The sequence below is a fragment of the Pan paniscus genome, chromosome 20 (genome assembly GCF_029289425.2).
Source record: "Pan paniscus chromosome 20, NHGRI_mPanPan1-v2.0_pri, whole genome shotgun sequence".
Lineage (NCBI taxonomy): Eukaryota > Metazoa > Chordata > Mammalia > Primates > Hominidae > Pan > Pan paniscus.
In genome coordinates, this window is record NC_073269.2 from 6570723 (window position 1) to 6586346 (window position 15624).

The following is a 15624-nucleotide window of genomic DNA, read 5'->3' on the forward strand; positions in this document are numbered from 1 at the left end:
TTAAGTTCTCTTGCTTTATCCTATGCAGCTGCTGGTTAAGGAAAACATGAACTTGGCCTGTGGAGCACTGGTTTTCCTATGAGGAAGGGGAAGTGTGAACCTCGGCACATGCAGTGCCCAGGTGATTTCAGGGTGGCCAGGGCAGGGCAGGAAGAGCATGGGGCTGGGGCTGGGGTGGGAGCAGGGGTGTGATTGTTTAGCCACGTCTCGGAGCATGTGCCAGGCTCTTGGGGTTGCCATTGGGAGGAAACTGCTTGCGTGCACGTGGAGGTGGCGGAGGAAGGAGGCGGAGGAAAGAGTCCCCAGCCGCACCCCCCCCCCCCCCCCCCCGCACAGGTGCAGGCCCCCTCGGCGCTGGGGATGTGGAAGTCGGATTGTTCTCTGGGAGGGGCCGTCCTGGGCACTGCAGGGTGCCGAGCAGGGTCCCTGCCTCCATCTCTTGCTTGCCTCGCCACATTCCTGGGGTCCCCGGTGAGAGCCACTGTGTGTGACAGTGTTCACTGGACAGGTACGCCTCCTCCTCCTGTCTCTTGCTCTGCTCTGGACACCTTCTGAGGTGGAGGGACAGACGCTGTTGTCCACATTTTGCCAGTGGGTCCAACAGACTTGGAAGATGAGCAAGTTATCCCAGGTGGAGACTGGACAGACTAGGCCGGGCAGACCCCGTAGCAGGCTTGCCCCCACCCCGGAAGCCCCTCTGAGCCCAGGCCTGGCTGGGCCGCGTGGCCCGTGTTTCTTGTGGCTCACGTGCCCCACAGACAGTGGGCGCTCCCTGGAGCACAGGTGCCCCCTGCTGCCTGGTGGGCTCTGCCCCGATGCTGTTGGGTTGTGGGCACTTAGGTAATGAGGGTTTGCCTTGCGGCCAGGGCAAGGAGGGCAGAGTTGCTGCGGGGGGACTGAGTCTCACTGTGAACCCTGCTGTGCCGTGTCTGACATGACACACTGCTGACGTGACACACTGCTGACATGACACACTGCTAACGTGACACACTGCTGACGTGTGAATGAGTTGGAGCTTTGGAAGGACACGCTCACAGAGCAGTGTGGGTGGGGGTGAGGCATCTTCCTTTCTGCAGTGCTCACTCCTCCTGCACCTGCCCAGGCAGAGACCTGGTGGTCCCTGGGACCCCAGCCATTCACCTGCCTCTGGCGATGGTGGCTGTCCCCAGCCAGGGCAAGGAAGACCCTCTAAGGCCGGCCCCAGGGGTTCCCACTTGGGGGGCTGGCCTCAGTCCCCCTCGAGCCCTCTTTCTCTCCTCACGCCTCCAGCACACGTGGACCTCGGCTTTACGCGGGAGCCTGGGCAGGTCCAGACTGCCTCAGGGCTCAGTGCTTCCCTGCACCGGACTCTCGGCTGGCCACCTCGCTTGTGTGTCAAACCTGAAATCTCCTGCATCAGGGCGGAAAGCGAGGCTTCTGCCAGAAGGGTCTTGGCCAGCTGGCTGGTGGCTGTCCAGGCAGGGACCACACCTTGGAGCCTGCCTTATCCACGTGCTGTCCCCTCCCATGTATGCGGCTGGCTCCTGCCCGCGTGACCAGGGCCTTCCCTTGCCTTTTTCAGCTTCGAGAGCATGCAGAGGCTCTGCGACAAGTACAACCGTGCCATTGACAGCATCCACCAGCTGGTAGGTGGCTTGCCCCTGCCCAGAGGGGGTTAGTAGTGCCAGGCTCCCGGACCCCTCCAGACCCCTTATGTCACTGCCTCGGGGCACAGAGCTCCCCTTAGAGCCCCTGGGGATTGGAATGTGCAGCGTGGGGGGATGATGGGCTGTAGGTGAGTGGTGTGGGGGCTGCCGGGGCTGGGCTGTGTGCTGTGGCCGTGTGCCAACGCAGAGCCGTCCATGGTTTGTGTGCTGAGGCAGGGCCCTGAGGGTTGTGGTGTCTGCACACGCCTCTGCAACCCTGAGTTGGTGTCCGCAGGTCCCAGCAGAGGTGGGGTCCCTGTCCTCCCCGGGCTATGTGAATGCCGGCCTTCCCCCTTGGACCTCCCCCACACCACCTGCCTTCATCAGGCTGGATGCCGGCCTGGGCTGCATCCTTGGGCACCCCGGTCCTGCTGTGTCTCGTGAGGCTTTCCTCACAGAGGACGGGGCACACAGTGAGCTGGGGTGTAGCAGGGAGGGGAACGTGCTGCTTCCCATGTTCTAGAAAGCACCGGGGGCCCCTGGTGCATAGGGGTAGGGGAGCTCTTTCTTGAAGGTCTTGCTGTGGAGGGAGCCCTGGTGGGGGCGGCATGGGCTCACTTGGCCCTCCTGAGTGGGGCTGGGCTGGGCTGCCCCGTCAGCCTGCCACCTGGCTCTGGCTTCCCCTCAACCTCATGCATGCAGCTCTGTGGGCCCCTGGGAGCTGAGCTGGCCTGGGCGAGAGGGGACCACCTCAGCCTGCTGCAGGTGGTGGGGAGGAAGGCGGGGTCCCACGTAGTCGAGTCAGATGAGGTGTGGTAGGCTCAGGGCTTTCACGGGGCTCGTGGCACCTGACGGGGGTCCCTTGGTGTCAGCACCCCACCCTGCTGCCTCGGCCCAGAGGAGGGGTGGTGGTCTTGGTGGCCTGTGTGGTTTTGGTGGTCTTGCCAGTGGGGAGAGAGGCCCGTGGCAGGAGGAGGAGCCTCCTGGGACCCCTCTGAGATGGGGCCTGTCCCTGGGGATGCTGCTTTACTGCTTGTAGGAAATGGGGCTGGGTTGGAAACTGACCTGGGAGCCCGGCAGCCACCCTGCAGGGGGACGAGAGGCCATGCAGCCGACTCCCTGCTTCCGCTGGGAAAGGTCCCGGGTCTTGGTGGTGGAGGGGCTGGGCCGTGAGGTTTATGTGACATGGCCGGGCCACCCTCCGTCCGCAGTGGAAGGGCACCACGCAGCCCATGAAGCTGAACACGCGGCCGTCCACTGGACTCCTGCGCCATATCCTGCAGCAGGTCTACAACCACTCGGTGACCGACCCCGAGAAGCTCAACAACTACGAGCCCTTCTCCCCCGAGGTGTACGGGGAGACCTCCTTCGACCTGGTGGCCCAGATGATTGACGAGATCAAGATGACCGACGACGACCTGTTTGTGGACTTGGGGAGCGGTGAGTGTCGCCTGCCATGCCCAGCTCCTGTGCACTTCCAGGCCACACACTCTGTGCCTGCCCCATGCCTGCTTGGAGAAGAGTTTATCAGGGACTTGCGACGTTGGCGTGGACAGTGCTTCTTTCTCCCAGCGTCTCTGTCCCGATGTGGGGCCGTTCCTTTCCCCAGCCCTGACCGGGCTCCACCCAGGGAGAAATCGCAGGAACCCAGTGGCTCCTAGACCAGGCCCTGGCTCCCAGACCAGGCCCATCCTCCCAGGTGCCCGGAGACTCTGCTTTCGTCCTGCTTCCCACCAGCTGGGGAGCTAGACCTGTGCACCCTCTGCTGCTCACTCCCAGAAGCTGCCACTCGCTAGCCTGGGCCCCAGCCCGGCCCCCACCCACGGCTGCAGCCTGCCGCGGTCCTTCCCTGGGCACACCTGCTCCCTCCACAGCGGCTGGAAAGGTCCCACGCGGAGGAAAACCCCAGGTCCCTGGGCTCCCGGAGGCCCTCGCGCCCTCCCTGCATCCCCAGTCTCCCTCGGTACCCCTGCGTCTGGGCCATGCCCTGCCCCTCCCAGGTTGGGGCTCCCACCTGCTGGCATTCTTTCAGCCTCTGCCTGCACTCAGACTCTGCTTGTGAGGTGTTGTCTCCTCTCAACCACGGGCGGGGCTCCTTGAAACGAGGCCCTAGGTGTGTCTTCAGCACCAGCGTGGCCTGGCTGAAGCACAGATGATCGGTCCGCACACGAACAGCCTCAGTAGCCTGACGAATTCCTGATAGGACCACCCCATCCAGGCTGCAGGGCTGACGGGGCCACCCAAGGGTCAGACAGTGAAGGCCCCTTCTCCACAGTGTCTAGGCTGTCCCTGGGCTCCTTGGACCTCGATGGACATGTGAACCTTGTGCCTGCAGGCACGCGAGCCCCACACCTGCCCCCTTTCCACAGTCCTGGCTTTGACGTGGGGACGGGGCCCCAGGGGCAGGGACCAAGAGGACTTTGCACAGACTGGGTGTGGCAGCTCACGCCTGTCATCTTAGCACTTGGAAGGCTGAGATGGGAGGGTCACTTGAGGCTAGGAGTTCAAGACCAGGCTGGTCAGCATAGCCAGATCCCACCTCTGTGTATTTATTTAAATTTATTTTCAAATTTAAAAAATGCAATAAAAAGGATGTATATTGTCTGGACGTGGTGGCTCACGCCTGTAATCCCAGCACTTTGGGAGGCCAAAGCAGGCGGATCTGAGCTCCTGAGGTCAGGAGTTCGAGACCAGCCTGGCCAACATGGTGAAACCTTCCCTCTACTAAAAGTACAAAAATCAGTTGGGTGTGGTGGTGCGTGCCTGTAATCCCAGCTACTTGGGAGGCTGAGGCAGGAGAATTGCTTGAACTTTGGAGGCGGAGGTTGTGGTGAGACGAGATCGCATCACTGCACTCCGGCCTGGGTGACAGAGTGAGACTCCGTCTCAAAAAAAAAAAAAAAGGGGGGGCATATCTGGCCGGGCTCTTTGGCTCCTGCCTGTAATCCCAATGCTTTGGAAGGCTGAGGTGGGAGGATTGCTTGAGCCCAAGAGGTTGAGGCTGCAGTGAGCCAGGATCACACCACTGCAGTCCAGCCTGGGTGACAGAATCAGACCCTGTCTCAAAAACGAAAAATTAAAAAGGCTTATATGTTTTAGATGATGACGGCCTAGCACTTGCTGGCCGGGCCCTGGCCCCCCGTCCCTGTGTGCTTCTCTTCCCACTGGTGTGGTGGCGGCGGTCTGTGCCCATTGTGGTCGCTCCATAGTTCATGCCCGTTCCCTGGAGCACAGAGCTGCCTAGCAGGGGAGGAGAGGCGGCTTGACACCCCCGGTGTGCGCCGCTGCCTCCACCCTCCTGACGCTGGCGTATCTGCAGCCCCTGTTCCCTCCTTCTCCCTTAGAGCTGGGTGTTGCTGGGTTGTGTGCTGATGCTGTGAAACCGCAGCGGCCGGGAGACTGTCCTGGCTGCAGGGGACTCCTCACTGCCTCTCCCACCCTACATTGAGCCTCAGTCAGATCCTGCTCATGAGCCTTCCTGGGGTGCCATAAGATTTTATCAGCCAGGTTGCTGTGTGTCTGTGTGCTGGTGACGTGGGGATAATTTGAGGTGGACGGCAGCCTTTCCAGACCTGCAAAGTCTTGGGCAGCCCTGTCTGTCTGAACAGTGAACATCACATAGGGCCCTGAGACTCAAAATGGATTCTGGTTTCAGGGGCCACCAAGTGATGTCCATGGATGACGCGTTGTGATGACCGTCCCCTCGTGGGGGCTCTGCCGGGGGCCTGGTCTCTGGGAAGGATCCTGAGTGACCTCGGAGCATCGGATATGTGTGGAGACTGTGGCCTCCCCTGTGGGTCTTCATGGCCGCATTCTTGTGGCCTCTGTCTCCGAGCCTGGCATGGCCTCCCGGGTGGCACCTGAGCGCTGTGTGGTATCTGATGGATCTCTCTGATCATAGGTGTGGGCCAGGTCGTGCTCCAGGTTGCTGCTGCCACCAACTGCAAACATCACTATGGCGTCGAGAAAGCAGACATCCCGGCCAAGTATGCGGAGGTGAGCGGATCTGAGGGCCAGGGTGTGTTGGAGGCAGGGGACCATCAGAGAAAGTGATGCCCTGGGTGCCTGCACCCCACTGCTGTGGGACTTCCGAGTCTGGGTGGCGTTCTTTCCAGGCCCGAGACGTCTTGGTTGCCTGCAGCATGTGCCTGTGAATAGGGTGCCCGATTGCCCTCACAGCCCATTACAGGCCGGCCCTCCAGGCCTGTCCAAGCGCTGCAGGGGCGTCTCCGAGCCTGTTTCGTGGCACAGCCCTCCGAGAAGCGGGGTGTTTTGGGTGGCCTGCCCAGGCAGGCGCATTGAGGCCCTGTTGCTCTGAGAGTTTGTTGTTGTTTTTTTTTGTTTTGTTTTGTTTTTGAGACAGAGTCTCGCTCAGTCGCCCAGGCTGGAGTGCAGTGACTCGATCTCGGCTCACTGCAAGCTCCGCCACCTGGGTTCACACCATTCTCCTGCCTCAGCCTCCCGAGTAGCTGGGACTACAGGCGCCCGCCACCACGCCCGGCTAATTTTTTTGTATTTTTAGTAGAGACGGGGTTTCACTGTGTTAGCCAGGATGGTCGCAATCTCCTGACCTCATGATCCGCCCTCCTCAGCCTCCCAAAGTGCCGGGATTACAGGCGTGAGCCACCGCGCCTGGCTTGCCCTGAGAGTTTGTAACGGGCGTTTGGTTTCTTTCCTTCCAGACCATGGACCGCGAGTTCAGGAAGTGGATGAAATGGTATGGAAAAAAGCATGCAGAATACACAGTGAGTGCCATTGCTCCGCCCCGGCTCCCATCGCCGGCCCCACCCCCGCTCCCACCCTCCTCTCAGCCCCTCCTTTCTTGCCGATGTTGGCACATGGCTGTTGGCACATGGTGTGCCCCCTGGAGTCCCCTCTGGTTCTCGTAGGGCTGCCTGGGCGTGGCGTCTGAGCCGGCAGCAGGTGCCTCTGTTGGTGCCGTCCCTCTCGTCCTCTCTGACATGGCTTCTGTCCCTCGGCAGCATGCGGTGCACAGAGGTGGTGCAGGGAATGGGCTTGGGGCTCCATGGAGCGGAGGCCTGTGGGACGGGCTGAGTTCTGGGCCGGCTGCGGCATCCTTGGGGTGTCATCCCTCACTGGGGACAGCCTTGTTTGGACGGGTTCCTGGTCCTCAGTGCCGTGTTCTTCATGACAAGCCAGCAACCTCGGGGTGGGCAGTGTTCTCTCCCGCCCTGTTGTGATGCGGTCTGAGGTGCTCCTCCCATGGACCCTGTGGATGGCGCTGCGTGTGGCTGTCCCTCTGCCCTGTGGTGATGTGGTCTGAGGTGCTCCTCCCATGGACCCTGTGGATGGCGTCGCGTGTGGCCCTCCCTGTGGGGTGTGTGCTCCCCTTTCAGTGGCTGAGTGGCAGTGGGATGGGTGTGGGGGTGGGAAGGGGATGCTGTTTAGGGAGCAGGAAGGACAGTTTTCCTGACCCAGGTTGGGTGATTAATGGGCCATAGCTTCCAGGAGTAGCCACCACTCCTGCATCCTCCTGGGAACTCCTTCCCACCCCATGCTGAGTACTTAGACACCAGGCTCCGCCCTGGTCCTTTCCACACAGAGGCCTGCAGAGCTGGGTCCTTCCTTGACCTGTGTGCTCCTCCTCACAGTCCCAGCTGCTCAGGCGCTCACCTGTGGTGGAGGCTGACGGCGCCCCGGGCCCATCGGCTCTGTCTCCCAGCGACGTCCCAGACCTCCCTGCCCTTATGGGGTGTGGGCTTGGTGCTGGTGCAGTTGCTCCCGTGATGTGGATTGGAGGGTGGCTTGGGGTCTGGGGACTGCAGGAAGGTGGATGCTTCCTGTTCTAGACCTGGAGCCCCTGGAGTACAGAGCCTGCAGCCCCTCGAGCCCCAGAGCCCGCAGCCCCTTGAGTCCTGAGAAGCTTCCCTTATAAGGCAGAAGGAGTGCTGGGTGGGGCGGGCACCAGGTCACCACCCTGGGAGGACGATGGCACAGGGGTTGCCAAGCTGCCCAGCAGAGCGGCTCAGGATGGAACATGGCAAGGCCAACTCGTGATCCCAGGTGCCTGCGACGACCCAGTTCCTGGGTGGAATCCGCAAGTTTGCAGAAGCAACAGAAACAAAGTGTTCAGGGGTCCTGTTGTCATTCGACTCTCACAGTTCAGAGGGATGCATGAGGGACACAGGTGGCATACGGTTCCAGTCCCCTCCCAGGTGGTGCCCACCCCTCACTGTCTCCTCAGCAGGGTGCGTGGAGGCGTGGCCGGGGCTGTGTGCCCGCCCGTCTGCCTGGAGCTCCCTGCTGAGGTGCCCTCTGTGGGCCTGTCAGCCAGGGCCTTCCTCGGATCGCTGTGAGGCCTCAACATTCCTGTCATTGCCACGAGTGGGCGTGCGTCCTGCCTAGCATGCGCCCCTGTCCCCAGCTCAGACCCCTCCGCACTGTCCCACGGCACAAGTGAAGGCCAGTGTCAGGGTGCAGGGCCCCGATCCCTGGTGGCCCTGACCGGGGTCAGGAGCCCTTGCCAACTGGTTCTGCCTTGGGTGTCCTGGCTGTGGTGGTCTGGCAGATGAACCTTTTGGAGGATCACTTGAGCCCAGGAGTTCAGACACATTTTTTGTGTGTGTGTGTGAAAGAAAGTCTTGTTCTATCGCCCAGGCTGGAGGGCAGTGGCGCGATCTTGGCTCACTGTAGCCTCCGCCCCCTGGGTTCAAGTGATTCTCCTGCCTTTGCCTCCTGAGTAGCTGGAATTAAAGGTGCGTGCCACCACGCCCGGCTAATTTTTGTATTTTTAGTAGGGATGGAGTTTCACCATGTTGGTCAGGCGGGTCTCAAATTCCTGACCTCGTGATCCTCCTGCCTCTGCCTCCCAAAGTGCTGGGATGACAGGCATGAGCCACCGTGCCGGGCCTCCTTGGGGTTTCCTACGTTGACAGTTGTGTCGCCTGCAAACACGGAGCTTTGCCTTTTCCTTAGCAGTCCATGTCCCTTTCCTCTCCCTTTCCCGTCCCCTTGTGCTGGCCGGCGCTGGCATTTCCCATGCGATGTGAGTCGTGAGGGCAAGACGGGTACCCTTCCCTGCCCTGCTCTTGGCGGGCAGCTGAGCCCCTGGCCGCGGAGCACGGTGTTAGCGGCGGGCTTGTGTGGATGCTCTCCCTCGGGTGGAGGATAAGCCCGTGGTCCTGAGTGTGCAGCGCGCGCTTTTTCGTTGCTGCTTCTAGTGTCAGCGCGGTGCTGTGGTTTCCATTCCTCACCCCGTTGCTGTGATGGGTTTCCAGTGTTGAATGCGTCCGCCTTGGTCGGCGTGCGATTCTGTTTATCCAAGGCGGGATTCTGCTGGCTGATGGGCCGCTGAGGGGTTTTCTGCCGTGGTGGGAGCCGTGGCCTGCGATGCTTCCTTGCGGCCACGCCTGTCTGGTTTGGTCTCTGGGTGGCGCTCCCTCAGCTTCTGTTCTGCTGTCTTTGACCAGGACTTGCGCATCCAGGGCTGTGGGCCCGGCTCTCCTTCCCTTTCTCATGGTGATTGTTCCCAAATGCTGTGCCCACAGTGGAAGCTGTGTGGTGTCCTGGGTTCTGGGTCCACTTGCACTCTGGCCGGAAGTTCCCACATGGGTTCCTGGCTGTGGCAGGAGAGCCACACAGATCCCAGCACAGAGGATGGAAGCGCTCGCCATGGTTCCCAGCGATGGCCAGGAGGGCGCCATGGTGCCTTCCTCCGCGCGGTCTGGCTGGGCTGAGCCTTGCTCAGGAGAGGGGTGCTGTCGGGTGGTGGGGCTGCCGCAGCACTGCTCCCCCTTCTGCCTCATCTTGTCAGCGTCGGGGTCAGCACCTTGCCTCCTGGGGCCTGGGTCCATGACACGGCTGAGCAGCGTGGTGTCTAGTGTGGCACAGGTGCTCCTGGCATGGAGCTGCGTTCGTGGTCTGGATTCCGTGCAGGTTTAGGTGCTCACGGTCAGGCCAGTGGCTCCTGAGATGTGTCTGGGAGCATGATTTGGGGGAAAGCGTGGCATTCTTCGTGGCTTTGGCAACACGTGTCAGAAAGAACCTGGTGGTGGGGAAGGCAGGTGTCAGTACCAGCCTCTGCCTCTAGCATCCGTCCTGTTTACAGCCAACCCTGCTGCGGAGGGTGGGTCAGAGAGGCTTCCACCTGACTGTTCCCTGCCCTTTCTGATGGAAACTTGCATCTGATATTGGAGGAAACCCTCGGAGCAACTCTCTGTGGCTTTGCCCGTGCTCCACTTGGGAGGCTCCAAGTCCTGCCTGAGCAGTGTCACCAGGGAGGCTCCTAGAGACCCAGACCCCCGCTTCCTATGGGGCCGGCATTTCATACTCCAGAGGGAAGCAGGGTTGCGTATAAACCACGGTGTTTGCAGGAACAGCTTCGGCCCCAGAGCCCATCCTGTCATGGAGCGTGGGGGACCCCAGGGAGGGTTCCCAGCCCCAGGTCTGTGATGCGAGCCCGGATCTGCTTAGTGCTGCTCAGGACTTGGGATTTGAGTCATTTCCTGGGTGGCTTGTCCACGGGGAATGAGGGATGTTCAGAGGGTCTGTCAGGTGTGGAGAGGGAGGAGACGGGTGTGGGGGGTGGCCCAGCACCTGCAGAGGCTCAGGATGGCTCGCCTGCGCACCTCCCATCCCGTCTCCTCCCCTCCTGGGGGCTTCCCCCGGCCTTGGAGAGCGGAGGATGTGCAGCTGCTCGTGGCCGGGGCGGGTGGCCCTGCCCTCTGGATCTGCGTCTGGGTGGACGAGTGGCCCTGTCCTCCGGGCCTAGGGGGGTGTCCCTGTCTCTCTGGGGCTGAGTGGGTGGGCCACCCTGTTGCTTGGGGCAGCGGCTTGCTTGTGTTACCCTCTCTGCTCAGGGACTCCCTCCCCATCCTGAGAGACACTGGGTGGGGCACCAGGCCTGTGGCTGTTGTGTGAAAAGGAGTGTCGCTGGTTCTCCCTCGGCTCTTGGGGTGCTGGTGTGGGCTTCTGCTGTGACCCAGGTGCCCTCACCCCCAACTACTCCAGCCCCCAGCATGAATCCCCTTCCTGTCTCTGGATGGGCCTGTCCTGGACATTTCACAGAAACAGGATCAGACACTGCGTGGCCTTCTGTGTCTGGCGTCTCTCACTGAGCGTGGCGTCCTCAAGGTGCATCCGCGCTGTGGCCTGGGTTGGAGCCTGGCTCCTGTTCTCATTGGGGTCCTGCTTCCATGTGTGCGCGGCCTCGCTGTGCTGTGTTGATCTTTCATCTGCTGATGGACACTTGGCTGCTTCCACCTTTTGGCTGTGATGAGTTGTGTTGGCTTTTGGAGGCATTTGTGTCCGGGCTTTTGTGTGGACATGTTTTTATTTCTCCTGGGAATGGAGGTGGTAGTGTTTTTGAAGGATTTGAAAGGCGGTGTCTTGGTTGTCCAGATGCTACCGTGTTGGACAGCTAGGTTAATAAGAGGTGTTTTCTCCTGGACAGTGCCAGGTCTTGAGGTCTGGAGGTGGACTGGCGTCGGGCTGCAGCTGGCCTTGCTGTGAGTGTGGCGTGGAGCTGTGGGGACAGCGCTGCTGTTAGCAGGCCGTCAGCGGTGCTCAGGGCAGACGCCCCCAGGGACTGGCGGCTCAGCTTCCCTGTGTGCGTGTTTCTTGTGGTTGGTGAGGGAGGGACAGAGCTCGGCGCTAGGCTTTCTCAGCCTGGCCGAGTGTCGCTGCCTGCCGCGGAGGGTGCCCCCCAGCGCCCCGTGGCCTCCCTCAGGCCCTGCCTGGAGCCCAGCATGGTGGGGACTGCAGGCCCTGCCTCAGGGCGCCCCTGCTGGCCGCCTCTGGTCCTGAGAGTGGCTGCAGCCCCTGATTTTGAGCTTACATTTCTAGGAGACTGCAGCGTGGCTTGCAGGTGTGTGTTGGTGTGACCGCAGTCCCCTTGGCTGGGCCTGGCCTCCCCAAGCGGATGCTGGAGCACGAGGACCTGTCCCGGCTTCTCAGGAGGTCCTGCCCGTTCTCTGCGCATCCCTCTCACGGACCCTTCTGCCTGCAGCTCCCAGGGCTGCAGCCGGTGGGGCCTGGGCCTCCTCCTGCTCCTTCACTGCAAGCGGAGCTGTGTTCATTCCATTCTTTCTTCACAGGGGCTGGGCGGGCTGGGGGTGCCAGGGAGGCCAGGGGTCCGCGCTCACACCTGTTTTCTCTTTCAGTTGGAGAGAGGCGATTTCCTCTCAGAAGAGTGGAGGGAGCGAATCGCCAACACGAGGTATGGCCAGCGTGGGGCATGCAGGGCATGTGGGGTGTGCGCTCACAGGCGGGCAGTGGCCATGGGACCGGGGACTGGGAGCGGCCCCTCGCTCCTGTGCTGGCTGTGGCAGGAAAGAGGCCGGTGGGGACAGGAAGGGCGCCTTTCCCTCACGCTGGGTCTCCCTCTGCGGGCACGCAGAGCAGACGTGCCCAGCAGAGCCCCTGTCGGCCCTGCAGACCCTGCTGGCAGTGAGCCCGTTCCTGCTGCCTGTCCCCTTGACTTTGGGACACTGTGGGCCCCTCTCGTCTGGGTTCCTGGGCCTCCTCCCCGCTCAGGCTTGGTCTGGGGGTCTTCCTGTCTCCATCCATCCCCTCTGGAGTGGCTGCACCCTCACAGCGCGATGAGGGCTGCTCGAGGGAGCAGCCCCTCCTGGTCCCAAAAGCCACCTCTGCACTGCCTGGGCTTGCCCCTCCGCGCCACCTCACACCCAGGCCTGGGAGCTCAGGGCACTGTCCAGGTCCGTCCCCACTGCCACCTGTTTGTCCTGGTGGCCACGGGCTCTGTATGGTTGGGCTGGGCCCCCGAGCTTTCCACTGCCCAGCCTGGGTGTGGCCACAGCACTCCAGCGTGTGCCAGGGACCCTGGAGGCCCAAGGCGCTTGTGAGGGCAGCCGGGGAGGTGGGGTCAGCAGCCGGCTGGGCCCTGCTCCCCCAGTCCTGCCATCCTCCCTGCGCCCCTCATTCCTCCTCCTCCCTCATTCCTCCTCCTCCCTCATTCCTCCTCCTCCCTCATTCCTCCTCCTCCCTCATTCCTCCTCCCTCATTCCTCCTCCTCCCTCATTCCTCCTCCTCCCTCATTCCTCCTCCTCCCTCATTCCTCCTCCTCCCTCACTCCTCCTCCCTCACTCCTCCTCCCTCACTCCTCCTCCTCCCTCACTCCTCCTCCTCCCTCATTCCTCCTCCTCCCTCACTCCTCCTCCTCCCTCACTCCTCCTCCCTCACTCCTCCTCCTCCCTCATTCCTCCTCCCTCACTCCTCCTCCTCCCTCACTCCTCATCCTCCCTCATTCCTCCTCCTCCCTCACTCCTCCTCCTCCCTCACTCCTCCTCCTCCCTCACTCCTCCTCCTCCCTCACTCCTCCTCCTCCCTCACTCCTCCTCCTCCCTCACTCCTCCTCCTCCCTCACTCCTCCTCCTCCCTCACTCCTCCTCCCTCACTCCTCCTCCTCCCTCACTCCTCCTCCTCCCTCACTCCTCCTCCTCCCTCACTCCTCCTCCTCCCTCACTCCTCCTCCTCCCTCACTCCTCCTCCTCCCTCACTCCTCCTCCCTCACTCCTCCTCCCTCACTCCTCCTCCTCCCTCACTCCTCCTCCCTCACTCCTCCTCCCTCACTCCTCCTCCTCCCTCACTCCTCCTCCTCCCTCACTCCTCCTCCCCCCTCACTCCTCCTCCCCCCTCACTCCTCCTCCCCCCTCACTCCTCCTCCCCCCTCACTCCTCCTCCCCCCTCACTCCTCCTCCCCCCTCACTCCTCCTCCTCCCTCACTCCTCCTCCTCCCTCACTCCTCCTCCTCCCTCACTCCTCCTCCTCCCTCACTCCTCCTCCCTCACTCCTCCTCCCTCACTCCTCCTCCTCCCTCACTCCTCCTCCCTCACTCCTCCTCCCTCACTCCTCCTCCTCCCTCACTCCTCCTCCTCCCTCACTCCTCCTCCCTCACTCCTCCTCCTCCCTCACTCCTCCTCCCTCATTCCTCCTCCTCCCTCACTCCTCCTCCTCCCTCACTCCTCCTCCTCCCTCACTCCTCCTCCTCCCTCATTCCTCCTCCTCCCTCACTCCTCCTCCCTCACTCCTCCTCCCTCACTCCTCCTCCTCCCTCATTCCTCCTCCCTCACTCCTCCTCCTCCCTCACTCCTCCTCCTCCCTCACTCCTCCTCCCTCATTCCTCCTCCTCCCTCACTCCTCCTCCCTCACTCCTCCTCCTCCCTCACTCCTCCTCCTCCCTCACTCCTCCTCCTCCCTCACTCCTCCTCCTCCCTCACTCCTCCTCCTCCCTCATTCCTCCTCCTCCCTCACTCCTCCTCCCTCACTCCTCCTCCCTCACTCCTCCTCCTCCCTCATTCCTCCTCCCTCACTCCTCCTCCTCCCTCACTCCTCCTCCTCCCTCACTCCTCCTCCCTCATTCCTCCTCCTCCCTCATTCCTCCTCCTCCCTCACTCCTCCTCCTCCCTCACTCCTCCTCCTCCCTCACTCCTCCTCCTCCCTCACTCCTCCTCCTCCCTCACTCCTCCTCCTCCCTCACTCCTCCTCCTCCCTCACTCCTCCTCCTCCCTCACTCCTCCTCCTCCCTCACTCCTCCTCCCCCCTCACTCCTCCTCCCCCCTCATTCCTCCTCCCTCACTCCTCCTCCCCCCTCACTCCTCCTCCCCCCTCACTCCTCCTCCCCCCTCACTCCTCCTCCCCCCTCACTCCTCCTCCCCCCTCACTCCTCCTCCCCCCTCACTCCTCCTCCCCCCTCACTCCTCCTCCCCCCTCACTCCTCCTCCCCCCTCACTCCTCCTCCCCCCTCACTCCTCCTCCCCCCTCACTCCTCCTCCCCCCTCACTCCTCCTCCCCCCTCACTCCTCCTCCCCCCTCACTCCTCCTCCCCCCTCACTCCTCCTCCCCCCTCACTCCTCCCCCCTCACTACTCCTCCCCCCTCACTACTCCTCCCCCCTCTCTCCTCCTCCCCCCTCACTCCTCCTCCTCCCTCACTCCCCCCTCACTCCTCCTCCCCCCTCACTCCTCCTCCCCCCTCACTCCTCCTCCCCCCTCACTCCTCCTCCCCCCTCACTCCTCCTCCCCCCTCACTCCTCCTCCCCCCTCACTCCTCCTCCCCCCTCACTCCTCCTCCCCCCTCACTCCTCCTCCCCCCTCACTCCTCCTCCCCCCTCACTCCTCCTCCCCCCTCACTCCTCCTCCCCCCTCACTCCTCCTCCCCCCTCACTCCTCCTCCCTCACTCCTCCTCCTCCCTCACTCCTCCTCCTCCCTCACTCCTCCTCCTCCCTCACTCCTCATCTTCCACTCATTCCTCCTTCTCCCTCATTCCTCCTCCTCCCTCATTCCTCATCTTCCCCTCATTCCTCCTTCTCCCTGCATTCCTCATCCTCCCCATGCCCCTCGTCCTCCCCGCACCCTCGCTCCTGCTGTCTTCCCTGTGCTCTTCTTCCTCGGGTGTGCTCGTGGCTTGTGGTTGAGTGTCCCCCATGGGCAGGGTTTGGGGAACAAGTAGAAAATGGGGGTTTCTTTTCCCAAAAGGTTCCTAGGTTCGCTCTCCTGTGTGAACTTCCATTTGGGTTGGGGCGCTGTGCCTGCTGGCGGGTGTTCTGCCATCTGGAGGGAATCGTGCTGATCCTGTGGTGTCCCCATCCCATGGGGTGGTGGTGGGAGCGCAGGGGGACCCGCAGCTGTCAGGCCGTGATTACTGTCTTGTAACAAACTCTTAAGAAGCCGAGAGATTTCTGGCGTCCCGTTGACATCTGGGCTCGGCCCAGGCTCTCACAGTTCCTCTCCAGGACCTGCCAGCCTCGCTGCCTTGTCAGGCAGCCCCAGCCCTTAGGCTCAGCCTGCTCTGGCTCTGGGCACAGCGTGCAGGTCTTGACCAGGAGGGACTCCTCCCACAGGCTGCCCACTGGTTGTGGGATCTTGCACTCTCTCTGGCCTCAGCCTGTTTTCCCTTTCCTGGGTCTGACTCACGATGGTGGTGGCTTTGGAGGTGTGCATCACGGAGCTTCCTTCCCTGAACACCCAGTTACCCAGGTCTTTCTGGCTCGCACCGCTCAGCCACCTTGGCCACCTGAGCT

General features: G+C 62.3%; 1 protein-coding gene across 2 annotated transcripts in view; it reads left to right on the forward strand.

Moving 5' to 3' along the window:
• Positions 1-15624, forward strand: part of DOT1L (DOT1 like histone lysine methyltransferase) — a 71505-nt gene that overhangs the window by 25061 nt on the left and 30820 nt on the right. For both annotated transcript variants that reach the window (XM_034946253.3, XM_008972588.4), the window contains exons 4-8: positions 1562-1625; positions 2837-3065; positions 5527-5621; positions 6308-6370; positions 11747-11802. In XM_034946253.3, coding sequence (XP_034802144.1) covers positions 1562-1625; positions 2837-3065; positions 5527-5621; positions 6308-6370; positions 11747-11802 — 507 coding nt within the window. The remainder of the gene's footprint in view (positions 1-1561; positions 1626-2836; positions 3066-5526; positions 5622-6307; positions 6371-11746; positions 11803-15624) is intronic.